Raw genomic sequence first — 12,608 nt, forward strand, 5'->3', positions numbered from 1 at the left:
GTAGACTCCCTTCAAACTGCCTATACATGCTTCCCGAAATTGGTGGCTTGCATTGGAACTAACTTTTCACCCTTGTCCGTCATCAAAGGCATTCAAGTGTGTTGGTCAACCATGACAATCTCCTTTGTCCCTCCACCATAAGGCTTAGTTTCCCCTTATGACATCACTATTTCGGACACTCAGCGCCCCATTTCTGGAAAGGTGTATAGCACACTTAGCCAACGTGACCTGCGATCATACCTTTTTCCTTAGTTTTGACGTCATGAGCCATTGACCATTCACACAAGTAGATTTATTCACACCGGCGCCACTCAAGTGCGGGTGTGGGACATCATGTATTTAAAAATCGTCTGCTAGGGTCTCGTTAGGGAGTTTTTCCAAAATGTACGCGATGATGACGTGTCCCATTAACAGGACGTAACATCTATTTTAAAATGCGTTTCCAAAGTGAATGCATGAGGACAATCCATTTGTGTCGTATATCACTGGAAACGCCCGATTCCCCTGATTCTGAAGGATGTTAAAATCGGGCATTTTATTTCTTTAAATAAATCATAAGCGTCGCATTTGCTCCTAGCTCTGTTCACCATCCCAAATGGCAATATTGCCAATTTGGCCGGACAATCACAAAAAAACCCAAATATTATACATTTCGTCCTGAATAATTCTTAGACAAAGAAAACGTGCTCTTCTTCTCGATTTACGTACTTTACTTCAAAAAAGTCAGTTTTAACACTACTGCACAAATATAGAGTGGTCTTAAAGTTCCATTTGGATAGAGATTTGACGGACTGATTTGGAAATTCATTCCATTCCAACCATGCAACTGTTTCAGAAATGAGAAAAAGCTCCTGGGTGTCATGACATGCATGATGTGTCTTGCCTCTGCATTTTTGTACTCAGACATGTCAGAGGGTTTTCAACTTTCATATCATTGAAGAAATAATTCATTCCAATCTACAAGTATATCAATCACATCATTTATTTAAAAATCGTCTGCTAGGACATACAGGACAACGTCGGTGGAGACAGTTGTGACATTTCAATTTTCATTGCATAGAGATTTGACGGACTGATTTGGAAATTCACTCCAACCATCCTAGGTGTCAGACATGCATTTAATTATTATTTCACCACAAAGAGCTGCTTCTGTCAGCAGATATGAGACAGCTACCGGGGCGGGGACTATTTCTTTATGGGGCCTTATTGTTCAGCGTCTCCAAGGAATTCTATTTTTAGAGTCCAAGGGGGGGGGGTTGGGGGGGTTGGGGCGGGTTGGGGGGGGGGGGGTTGGGGGGGGGGCCTTCCCCCTAATGTACTGACTAAAACCTGTCACTTTCAGAGAACGGGGAGGGGGTTTGGGGGACTCATCCCCCAATGTACTGGCTAAATATGTCAGAAGGACGGGGGTTTGGGGGGTTCCCCCATGTCAAACAGTTGTGTGAGTTCACTAGAGCTTGCTCTTTACATATTAGAACAGACACTAGGAAAGAAGGCAGACCTGCTCGAAGTTGTAGTATTCCGTAAATTTGAAGGTATCAAAACGTCAATACTCGGAGGTATGTACAGTAGAACCTCCCTTAGCGGACACCTCTCTATTAAGGACACTAGTTTTGGTCCAAAATTGGTTGTTTCCATTCCATTTGACCTCTCTATTCAGGACATCTCTCTATTAAGGACAACACTTGTCAGTCCCGAGGGTGTCCTTAGTAGAGAGGTTCTACTGTAATTGTTCAGGGGACAGCAACGATTTAGACGTTTATCAAAGTGATAATGAATGTCAAAACTCTCCAGATGACCCGAATTTATCATCCATGTAATTATATTTGATGTTTGGGTTCTTCGGGAGCAGTAGGTCGAACTAGCTTGTAGGCATAGTGCGTTGGACTCTGCTGTGCGTACCGCCAGAAATTATTCACTGCGATTACTTTAGTTCAGAAGGTAAGTGGATATAGCTTAATATTATAAATCACCCGAGTAAGGAAATAGATACAGTGCATGTGCTTAAAAACCATAACACGGCTTGCTTTTATACCACTACCAAGTTAATAAGTACCCTTAGCGGTTGGTAGTTGATAAAGCTTGGAATCAGTGAAACCATGTAACCAGTGATAAACCTTGGAATAGTCAGTACTAAACCGTGGAATCACTGTGCAAGTTCCGCGTGAAATCGGGCGCGTTCCTTCCACGATTTATACCCTCCCAACTGCCAATCTCGTCCCAGCTGACTTTATTGATAGCAATTTGCCAGTAGTTCCAGAATCAACCTTTTTGTGGAGGATGACGTCATTATTGAATGCATTGGAAATGTGTTGTTGTCGTTAAAAAATAAACTTATATTCAATACGGGCCGCCATTTGCATATATCTAATTATTGCTCTTCGATGAAAGCAAAAGTAAGCTTTTGTGATTGTATTCCATATACTAAAATAAAACGTTTTTATTAGAAGAATCATTTGTATATATAATGCTCAGATAAAGCTCAGTAGATATGACAAACATGCACACGGGAATCAGTTAAAAATGTGTCCGCTTAGAACTGGATACATCACGAAAATATCTCTACATCCCTCGATGTGTACATGAATATGTACGAAATCGCTCACAGCGAAGGAATTTATTCACATTTTTCATCTCAAAACCCGGCTAAAACCTGCGGTAATAAACCTTCATCTACGTTTCTACGGATAGGTGCCAGCCGGTACTGCATGATGCAGTCAATCTTCTATGTATCACCCTGTATGATCACACCGCTCCGTAGTTCAAATAGGCCCCGTGTGGTAGCGTAGTAATCGGAGCGCTGATTGGTCCATATTATGGGTGTGTGGTGGGCGTGTCGTGACTTGCATGCCTATATTTGGGAGATCAGTAATGTACACTGGAGGCGAGGTTTGACTGGGTTGTTCTAAAATATAGATTATTGAATCGGATATGCGACTGATTTCTAAACTACCGTCAAATTCCGATCTGATCATGTAAAAATAAGCTCCAAATATTGATTCGTAACCACATTAGGTTCAAATGGCATTATTTCATGTTTTTATGCATTTTTAGGACTGATTCCAAGGTTTATCACTGGTTTCAAGGTTTCACTGGTTCCAAGCTTTATCACCTACCTTAGCGGTTTATGAAAAACATATTTTGAAGCCAACTTGGACTTTTTGATTGAAATTTCATGTGAATTTGGAGGCCGTTTCGAAGCCAACTTGATTTCGAAGACGGCTCGCCTCAGACAGTCTAAAAATAGATAGGCAACGCGAGATTACATGTGTGACATGTGTAAACTGCTGACAACAACAGCGCCATTTTGTGCGAAAATCGCGCATCGGTCATCCTAAACAGCATCCACCAGCGTCCACGAGGTTTAAAGTCAGGTATAAAGTCATCATGATAAAATTTAGTAGCCATAAACGCAATAAGTACACCATAAAACACTTTTCATGAAAATTTCATGACATTTGGGTGTAAGATAAGAGAGATATTATTGTCTAAAATCATAAGGCTCTTGTAGTATTGGGAAGCCCTACCATTTCCTCCAAGTCAAATCCAACATGGCCGCCGACTGGGTGGTGGACGCTGGTACATTTTAGACAACAACTCGCTGATCTAGCACACGAATGTCATGTGATATGTGGAAAATGTCCTGCTTATTTCGTTTATGACCATTAGATTTTATTTTGATGACTTTAAATAAGCTTTTAAGCCTGGTGGACGCTGGTGGACGCTGTTTAGTATGACCCGAAACAAGAGCATCAAGATATCTCATCCATCTGAAATTCGGAGAGAATATTATTAATCAACAATGGAATAACCATGTTGAGAAAGTTGATGTAGTTCGTGCTATCGGTCACCTCCTTATTGCTGCCAGGGGTAAAGACGGACTCTCTGGTGAGGAGATTGATTATACTGCACGTGACAATAATGTTGATGGCGGAAGAAGCTTTGCAGTTTTCTCGTCAATAAATTTCCAAATATGACTTTATTTCTTAGTTGATTTGAATTCGATGCATACAAACACTGAATAGCTACATAAAGAATACATTAATTTGGTAGATTCTGTAGATACATGTTCGTTTTTTGTAAAATTGGCACATAGTAGTAGCTTTTTTCTGGGTTCTTTCACAAGCAAATGTTCATTTCCACGTGCTTTCATGTACGCGCGTTCATCGTCGTATACATATGGCGTAAATCCGATTGTCTTAGCCAATATATGTCATGTTTCATTTTACTAGGGTCGACTGGAATTCGAACTGGGTAGTAAGTTTCGAATTATTTAGAAAATACTGTTTTTAATACTGGTTGCGAAGGAAGCACCAATCGACCATGACGCGCATTTGTGAACACAACCAACACGCATCCACGATTCCAGTACACATCCACACTGCCACAAACTGGATAGTATGCCCTTTATTTACACCAGTCAATGATTATGGAGCTTTCAGTTACAGAAATACTGCATGCCACTACCACACTGTTATCAACAGTAGCAGAGAAATCGTCATTCCAATAAAAATTATCGTACGTGTAGGAGATGCGTATGCATATACACCGTAAATATTTACTGCTGCCCAATTTATGTAAAGCCTTTTTACGACTGTCTTTGCAGAGATGGCTTCGCGATTGAAAGTAGCAATTGTCACGAACAGAGATGATCCCTTGTGCAACCGAAAAGAAGAAAAGATCCTGCGAGCCGCTTTTGAAGAAAGGGATTGCGAATTCATCCCAGTGATATGGTGCGATAAAAAAGTCAACTGGGACGATTATTCCGCCATCATAATCCGGACTGCCTTCGACTATTACGTAAGAGCCGAGGAATTCCGTGCATGGGTTGAGGGACGGAAATTGGCAGGAAAGCCCCGGGTGTGGAATTCTCCAGATCTTATTCTATGGAATATGCACAAGCAATATTTGGAGTATTTCAGAGCAAATGGCATCAACGTACCCGAGATCATATCATGCGTACAGGGATCCAAAGCGCCCGATTTGAGCAATGTTCTACATGAAAATAATTGGAACATGGCGGTCGTGAAACCGTCAGTTTCCGCGGACAGTAACTGTGTTTTCCTAATCGAACTCAAAGACGCCCACACAAAGCAGGCATCCTTTGAGAGGTATGTTTCCGAAGGAGACATGATGATTCAGAAGTATGTCAAGGAAATCGAAACGAATGGCGAATATTCTTTGATGTTCTTCGACAAAGTCTACAGTCATGCGATCCTTAAAATGCCAACCGAAGGTGATTTTCGTGCAAATTTGGCGTTTGGTGCACAATTTCAGCTCGTTGACCCGTCTACCAGCATTCTGGAATTTGCCAACAATGTTCTTTCTTTAGTGGAAGATGAACTTCTCTACGCTAGAATTGACGTGGTGGAGTTATCGAATGGTGAAGCAACCTTGATTGAATTCGAAGTGATTGAGCCAATCCTATATTTTACAAAAAAGGAAGGCGCAGCTGCAAATTTTGTCGACGCATTCATGAGATATCAATAAAGCGTGTCGAATATCCTTAAATTTTAGGGTTTTGACCGAGTACATTAAAGACTGTTTTGTGGTTGGTGAAGCAGAATGAACTAGACTTCGCGATACTCTTGTAATTGTGTTAGTTAGCTTATATCCGCTAAACGCGCAACTATTTGCGGGAACGTATCACTATGTGACCTCCTAATTCATCATGCTAAAGGCATTATCTTCACTCTGCCCCCGAAATGTTGTCAGGAAAGAAAGTTTTTGGATTCGGTCCACGGCCTACCCTAAAATTACGTTCTTACTTTCCAATCTATTTCAGTTTTTAAAGGTACATGTATTAAGATTTTGAGTGCCGTTTTGCTGAGCGGTTCACCAAACAAGACAAAGATGGATATACTCTTTCGGGCAAGTCGAGAATCAGATCAAATCGAAATTCGTTGTCAGAGGTTATATGACGTAGGGAGTCATGTGTACCAAATTTCAAGTTCATAGCTTTATCGGTTAAGAAACGTGCCATAGTTACACTCAAACGGCAGTTTACGCCATTTGACCTCTGTGACCTTGAGTTATCACACTTTTTAGGTTCCACTTCTCGCCCCCTTGTGGCCAAGTCAAGAATCAGATCCGACCAAAATTCAGTGTCAGAGGTCACCTGACCTGGGGTCATGTGATGGAAGTTTCAAGTTCATAGCTCTAGCTAGCGGTTAAGAAACGTGCCACTGTTTTTGAATCAGGATACAGACGACGACGGACGACGAACGATGGACACAGCGGTGTTGTATAGACTCCCCTACGGTGAGCCAAAAATGTGCTTTTAAGTTCGAAAGAATTACCGCACGAGCACGAGAAATGTGGAAAATCGCTCTCATCTTCACATGCTGTTAGATTTTCATCAAACCTACCTCAACTTGATCGTTACTTTATGTCCCAGCTTTTCAATACATTCAAAAGTTCATTCCGACCACAATCGCACCAGAAAAAGGCCCGATGTTCCAGCATAGGAAATTTTACTACACATACTGTCCTCTCGCAGTTACCTCGTCTCTAAAGCTGCCATCATTGGCTCATGTTTATGAAGGTGGTCTATGACAGACAGCTGTAGTGATAAGAGGATCCATAATTTCCATAATAACAAGGATTTGAAATCTACATCATATGCAGACAGCCGCTGACATGGTAGATCAGAGTCTCACAGCATTGCTCAACATTGTCAATGTCCGCTCTTTGAAATAAAGCCACTAAGGCATTGTAATAGAATTACATCAGGGTTATCTCTTAGTTAGGTTTTCGAATATATCAGTCTTGCTAGTGTCATGATGAACTTCGCACAACTTTTCGTCGCTGTATTGCTCGTATCTCCAACTCTGGCAATGGACCCAGACCCTCAACATGCCCAACAGCAGCCGCTACCAAGGAAAATGCGTTCCTACACGACTCAGCAGAAGGTGCGACATGTCCTTGACTGCCAGGGCTTCATCCTGTCGTTTTGCTGTCGTATCTCATAGGTTGCTTGGTAGTAACCCTGGATGGAAGAATTCTTTATATAATAACGTAAACAGCTTTTAATCACATGAATGAATATGAGCATTCCAGACTCTGGTCAGGGCTTAGACCGCATGCTTGATTAGAGAGACACCTATAGTTGTCTATAGGAACTAAACGTCTTAGATTGTCTTCATAGCACAATCATAATTATACATGTAAGCAATACTGTCACATCTCCCCCTTCTAGTTCTAATGTCCTGAATAGAGATGTGATTAGGAATATCAAATGAGTACAAAAAATTACAAACATGACTCACAACATTGTGATTGTCCTTTAGTTATGATTGTCCTATTGTCACTACACATGGTATACAAGTTATATGACATTTAGTTAGATTTCTTCAATGAGGCGCTGAGGTGCCTTCACACTGCGGCATGTTCTTCTGACATTGGGTACAACTGGTACTACAGGCACGATAACACTGCTAGTGTTTTCACAACTGGTTTCAAGGTCAAGGTCGTCATCACTAGGCCTACGATTATCGCTGGTACATGCAGTGGTACGAATATCTCGGCGATTTCTGCGGTAACTGCCCTTCTCAGTTTTCACAATGTAAGATCTAGGAAATGGAGTATTATCTATGACAGTTGCGGGTTCACATAGTTTGGACTTCTGATTGAACAGGCGAACATTTTGTCCTTTTTCAAGTGGTGGCAACTCAGTTTGTGCCTTGCGATCATAGTAGAATTTTTGTTTGTTTTGCCTGTCCTGGAGATTGTCCTTGATCAAGTCATTGTCTATAGCTTGACTTTTGAGAAGTCTCGGAGTTGTGGGAAGTAGAGTGCGCAAGTCTCTGTTCATTAGAAGTCTAGCGGGTGATGGTAAGTTACTAGAGATCGGAGTGGAGCGGTAGTTGAGTAGTGCGAGATTAGCATCTTCACCGCTCTCCAGAGCTTTTTTCAACAAGTTTTTTACTGTTTGTACGCAACGTTCAGCATACCCATTACTCTGAGGGTAGGTTGGGCTACTGGGAGTCCATTTGATATTGTTCGTGGCGCAGAATTTGCGGAATTCCTGGGAGTCGTACTGGGGTCCATTGTCTGATACAATTTCCTCGGGGATACCATACTCGCTGATTATCGACTTGAAGTATGCAATACACTGTCCTGATGTGGCACTTTTGCCAACTCTTCTGACTACTGGGAACTTTGAATAGTAGTCAGCGACAATGAGATAGGTGTGCTGGTTAAACACAAAGAAATCAGAACCCAGTCTCTGCCACGGATACTTGGCGACTTCGTACGGTTGGAGTGTTTCTTTCTGCTGTCTATTCTGGTGGTCTTGACATCTACCACACTGAGAGACCATCTGTGTGACAGCATTGGACATACCAGGCCAGTACACGGAGTGTCGCCCGCGGAGCTGACACTTGTCCATGCCCTGGTGTCCTTGGTGGATTGTGTTAAGCATCGTGCCTCAGAGTGATTTTTTTGGAACCACAATTCTGTTTAGTTTGAACACAATACCGTTCTCAACGCTAAGGTCCTCTCTGAAATTCCAGTAGTCAAGGGCTTCAGGCGGACAATCTTCCCTCTTTTCAGGCCATCCTTGGATTACCCAAGCTTTGACTACCTGGAGAGTAGTGTCATTGTCAGTTTCTTTTCGAATGTCATCAATTTCTGTAGCGGTTGAGTTCAGTGTGTTTGTGATATACGCGATAGGAATTTCCGGAATGTCAGTATAGTTTTCACTGCTACGGATTTTTGACTGGTTGGGGTCTACGCGCGATAAGGCATCAGCTATCACGGCCACAACGTTGTTTGGATGGAAAGACAACATCGACGATCAGATTGAAAACCTTGAGACGGCCCCGCAGGAATGGCGAGTTAGAGATGACCACGATGGTTGCTGGCCGGTCGTCGAGAGGGTGATCCATGACGCCTTCCTTCAGTCACGGCGAAATGCACTTCCGGTGACCAGGGAAGACTTGCAAGATTCTGCCATCTTCGCATTCGATCGATGGAGGGATAACCTACCACTGGATGAACGCCTACAAATTCAAAGAGACCGTCCTCAACGTTCAAACTTTGGTGTAAGCGATGGCTGGGTCACGCGTTTTATGAAAAGATTGAACATTGTGTTTCGTCGACGTATAACGGATTCTGCCGGACATGCAGCAGATGCAGCTGCCAAGGTTGCTGAGTTTCAGCAACAAATAAGGAATACAGTTCGAGATCAGCACGTACAGCGTTTGCTCACATGAACGAGACATTCATGCAGCTTGATTATCCGCCAATTTACACAGCTGAACAAAAGGGAACTAAAAATGTAGACATTCGAACGAGCCTTGGCAACACAAGCTCGGTTGTGCGATCGCATTGGTAATAGGGACTTGATGAGTGAAGCTGCCGGCTCAGATCATCTTTCGGGAGCCAGGATACATTCGTCAAATTAGAGACCTCGTTAATATCCCGGACAATATTAGGGTTACGTCATCTAGGACAGCTTGGGAGAACGGGGACACTCTCCAATTTTATTTGGATGAAATTGCACTGCCAATTGCTCGCGATAGGGAACCAGGGGACACTTTATTTATTCTCGACAGGTTTCGTCCACATTATTGCGGAGGAGTTCACGATTCCTCTCATTGAAGCCGGGATGTTATTGGACTTTATTACAGCTGGATGTACGTCATTGGTAAAACCACTGGACTTGACAGTGATTAGAGGATTCAAATGCATTCTAAGGGCTAAGTGGGCCGGCTGGAAATGAAGGAATACTACACCAGACGGACAGTGCCCAAAAATCTCTTTAGCGGATGGATGTAGTTACTATTGTCAGCGAAGCATGGGCGGATGTTTCAGCTAAAGCTCCAGACCGTGCGTTTCGAACAGCTGGACTTATTGGGGAGGTACAAGCCGGTGAAGAACTTCTACTTGGAGCTGATGAATTTCCATGGTGAGAATAATGATGTTCAATTCCAGGATGAGCCTGAGTTAGATGAACCTGATATCTAAATGTAAATAAACGGAATTATTATTGAAACGAATTTCACGTTCTTGAGTTTTACAACTGTTGTCTATTTAATGATCATCAGACTCGGTGTATACATCTTCTGGCAATAGAGATGCTTAGAGACTGTCCTGATACTAGAGAGTTTAAGAAACAGTCCCTAAACACTACCACTAACGTAAACATTTATCTTTTTACAGTACCGGTACTTGCTTGTAAAAACTTCGTTAGCATGGACGTAGTGTCATCGGGACTGTCCCTTAAACTCTATTATTGATCGAGCGAAAAAACTTTCAGTTAACTGTATTTGGATATTGTAAAAACAGACCCGAACACTGTTCGAAACGAACAAATGTCAATTGCCCAATAGTTCATTTACTGCAACAATGACATACATGGAGGCCTACGACCCTTGCCTATGCAAATTATCAAGGCCCTGAAACTTTGTATTCCACAAAAAGAATGGCGAGCGACATTACCCTAAATAGGCCCTCTTTGTGCTAAGCCATTCCCACATGATTTCAGCCCCGATGAGTGGTGACTTTGGTTCACACCTTCAAAGCTATTCAGGAACGCCTTCGACGACGAGGTAACTGCGCGAGGACAGTAGTATTTTGAACAGGGGTTTCGCGCCATTGAAGAATTGTCCTAAAACGACGCTCTGCTATTGAAAGTAGCGCCATCATGACGCGCCGTGTTTGACACGTGCATTTAGCCTGCACAAAGTCATCATTTTCTGAAGCGGTTGTGGTCGGAATGAACTTTTGAAGGAATTAAAAAGCTGGGACATGATGTAACGACTAATTTCAGGTAGGTTTGATAAAATTTGAAGTGATGCTTTATAATGAGAGCGATTCGCAACATTTCTGAACATCTTAAACCAAACTTCTATTTATATGCATGAGTTTCACGAACGTTGTCAAGCTACTTCTGGGCATGCGCTGGTTGGCTATTTGGAAGAATGCATTCGCTTTAGATTGTCCAAACTTTACTTGATCTGCGCATTGATAGCACTACCCGATTTCTTTGCTCCAAACGTAGCTACAATCCAACCTTGCGGCAGGAATTGGCGGAGGCGCAATGACTTATGACGAGGCTGGCTTATGTTTATTTTGAATAATAAAATACCGGAATTTACATCCTGCAGAAATAGAGCCAACACGAATTGGTTATCATTATGTAAACACCGTGGAAACGCATTTTAGAATTGATTTTTATACATCCTTTGACTGGACACTATCGTAGTCGTAAAAAAACTCCCTGACAAAAAACATGAGCGACGTCAAAACTCTGACAATGATTTGAGGAGGTATTATTGATTTAATACGGTATTACTGATATCATCCCAAGAGAGACCAATCAATGTCCAGGATAACCATCCCCTGAATGTTAGTCGGTGTGTCACACGTCATATTACTGGCGTCTGTAATCATTTGTCGGTTTGCGCTAAACCATGAAGCAATCCCTTGCAAAGCACAGGTGCAATTGAACAAATTGGAAGACAGGGCCACTGTCTGTAGATTGTTTAGTCCTGTCAATGTCCCACTCGCCAAGAAAGCTATTTTGTTGGATGAGATATCAAGGCTGTTTAATTCAGTCAACCCACGAAATGCATCATCTGAAACCACTGCGACATCGTTATTTCTAATGCTCAAGGCACCGAGGGCTCCGAGTCCTGCAAACGATCCTTCCTCTAGCGCCGTGATGCTGTTTAAGTCAAGATGAAGATACTTTAAGTTAGATAATTCCTCAAAACGACCTATCCCCAGACCCGTGATTTGATTTTCAGAGAGATACAAACTTAATAGCTTGCCGAGATCACGAAATGCCCCTTTTTCTATCACCTGGATGTTATTTTTGCTGAGATGAAGCGACTCGAGGTTATGGAGACCTAAAAACGAACCTTCTGTTAAATTCGATATTAAATTTTGTTCCATCGACAGGTTAGTAAGACTTCTTAGGCCTGTGAATACACCGTGCGGTAACACTGTAATTTTATTGTTGTTAAGGTCTAAACTTAATAACATCCCAAGACCATGAAGTGTCCCGTTCTCCATCTCCTGAAGTCTGTTCTTAACGAATAAAAGATGTTTGAGGTTACCTAGACCATCAAACGAATAGTCCTTCAGCAATGGTAGATTATTTCCACCTAGCTCGAGAATCTCCAGATTACCAAGGGGGAAGAAGACTCCTTGGCTAAGTGTTCTGATATTATTATTGAACATTATTAGGTATTTTAGATTCCAGAGTCCTTCAAAAGTCCCATTTGACAACACTGCAATGTTGTTCGCTCTGATTCTCAGTTCCTTGAGGGTAGTTAGTTCGACAAAAGCGCCTGGGGTGATAGATCGTATGCGACTTGCATACAGTCTAATACCCTCAAGCCTTCCAATTCCTCGGATTCCTGCTTGTTGAAGGTCATTCAAGCCAGCTCTGTTTATCTTGAGCCAGGTCAGGCTTTGGAAAGGTGTAAACGATTCCGGGGCCATACTCACAATATTGCAACTATCTATATTAAGGCGGTTAATTTTTGAATTCTCTGTGAAGGAAGTATCGTTCAAGTGTTCTGCAGCACAGGATTGAGAACATGTACAGTCTATTTGTATATAGTAGAATATTTCACCACTTGACGTAAAGTTTGCAA

General features: G+C 42.2%; 1 protein-coding gene across 1 annotated transcript; it reads right to left on the reverse strand.

The window, feature by feature from the left end:
- Nucleotides 1-7,342: 7,342 nt before the first annotated feature.
- Nucleotides 7,343-8,422, reverse strand: LOC135499663 (uncharacterized protein K02A2.6-like). The gene has a single exon (XM_064790561.1). It carries the CDS (start codon nucleotides 8,420-8,422, stop codon nucleotides 7,343-7,345), a length of 1,080 nt encoding a protein of 359 aa, XP_064646631.1.
- Nucleotides 8,423-12,608: the final 4,186 nt, after the last annotated feature.

This window comes from Lineus longissimus, chromosome 2, assembly GCF_910592395.1.
Source record: "Lineus longissimus chromosome 2, tnLinLong1.2, whole genome shotgun sequence".
NCBI classification, from domain to species: Eukaryota; Metazoa; Nemertea; class Pilidiophora; order Heteronemertea; family Lineidae; genus Lineus; species Lineus longissimus.

Bases quoted from the DNA above. Each gene is read 5' to 3' on its own strand.
- LOC135499663 (XM_064790561.1), bottom strand. From the start codon at position 8,422: ATGCTTAACACAATCCACCAAGGACACCAGGGCATGGACAAGTGTCAG.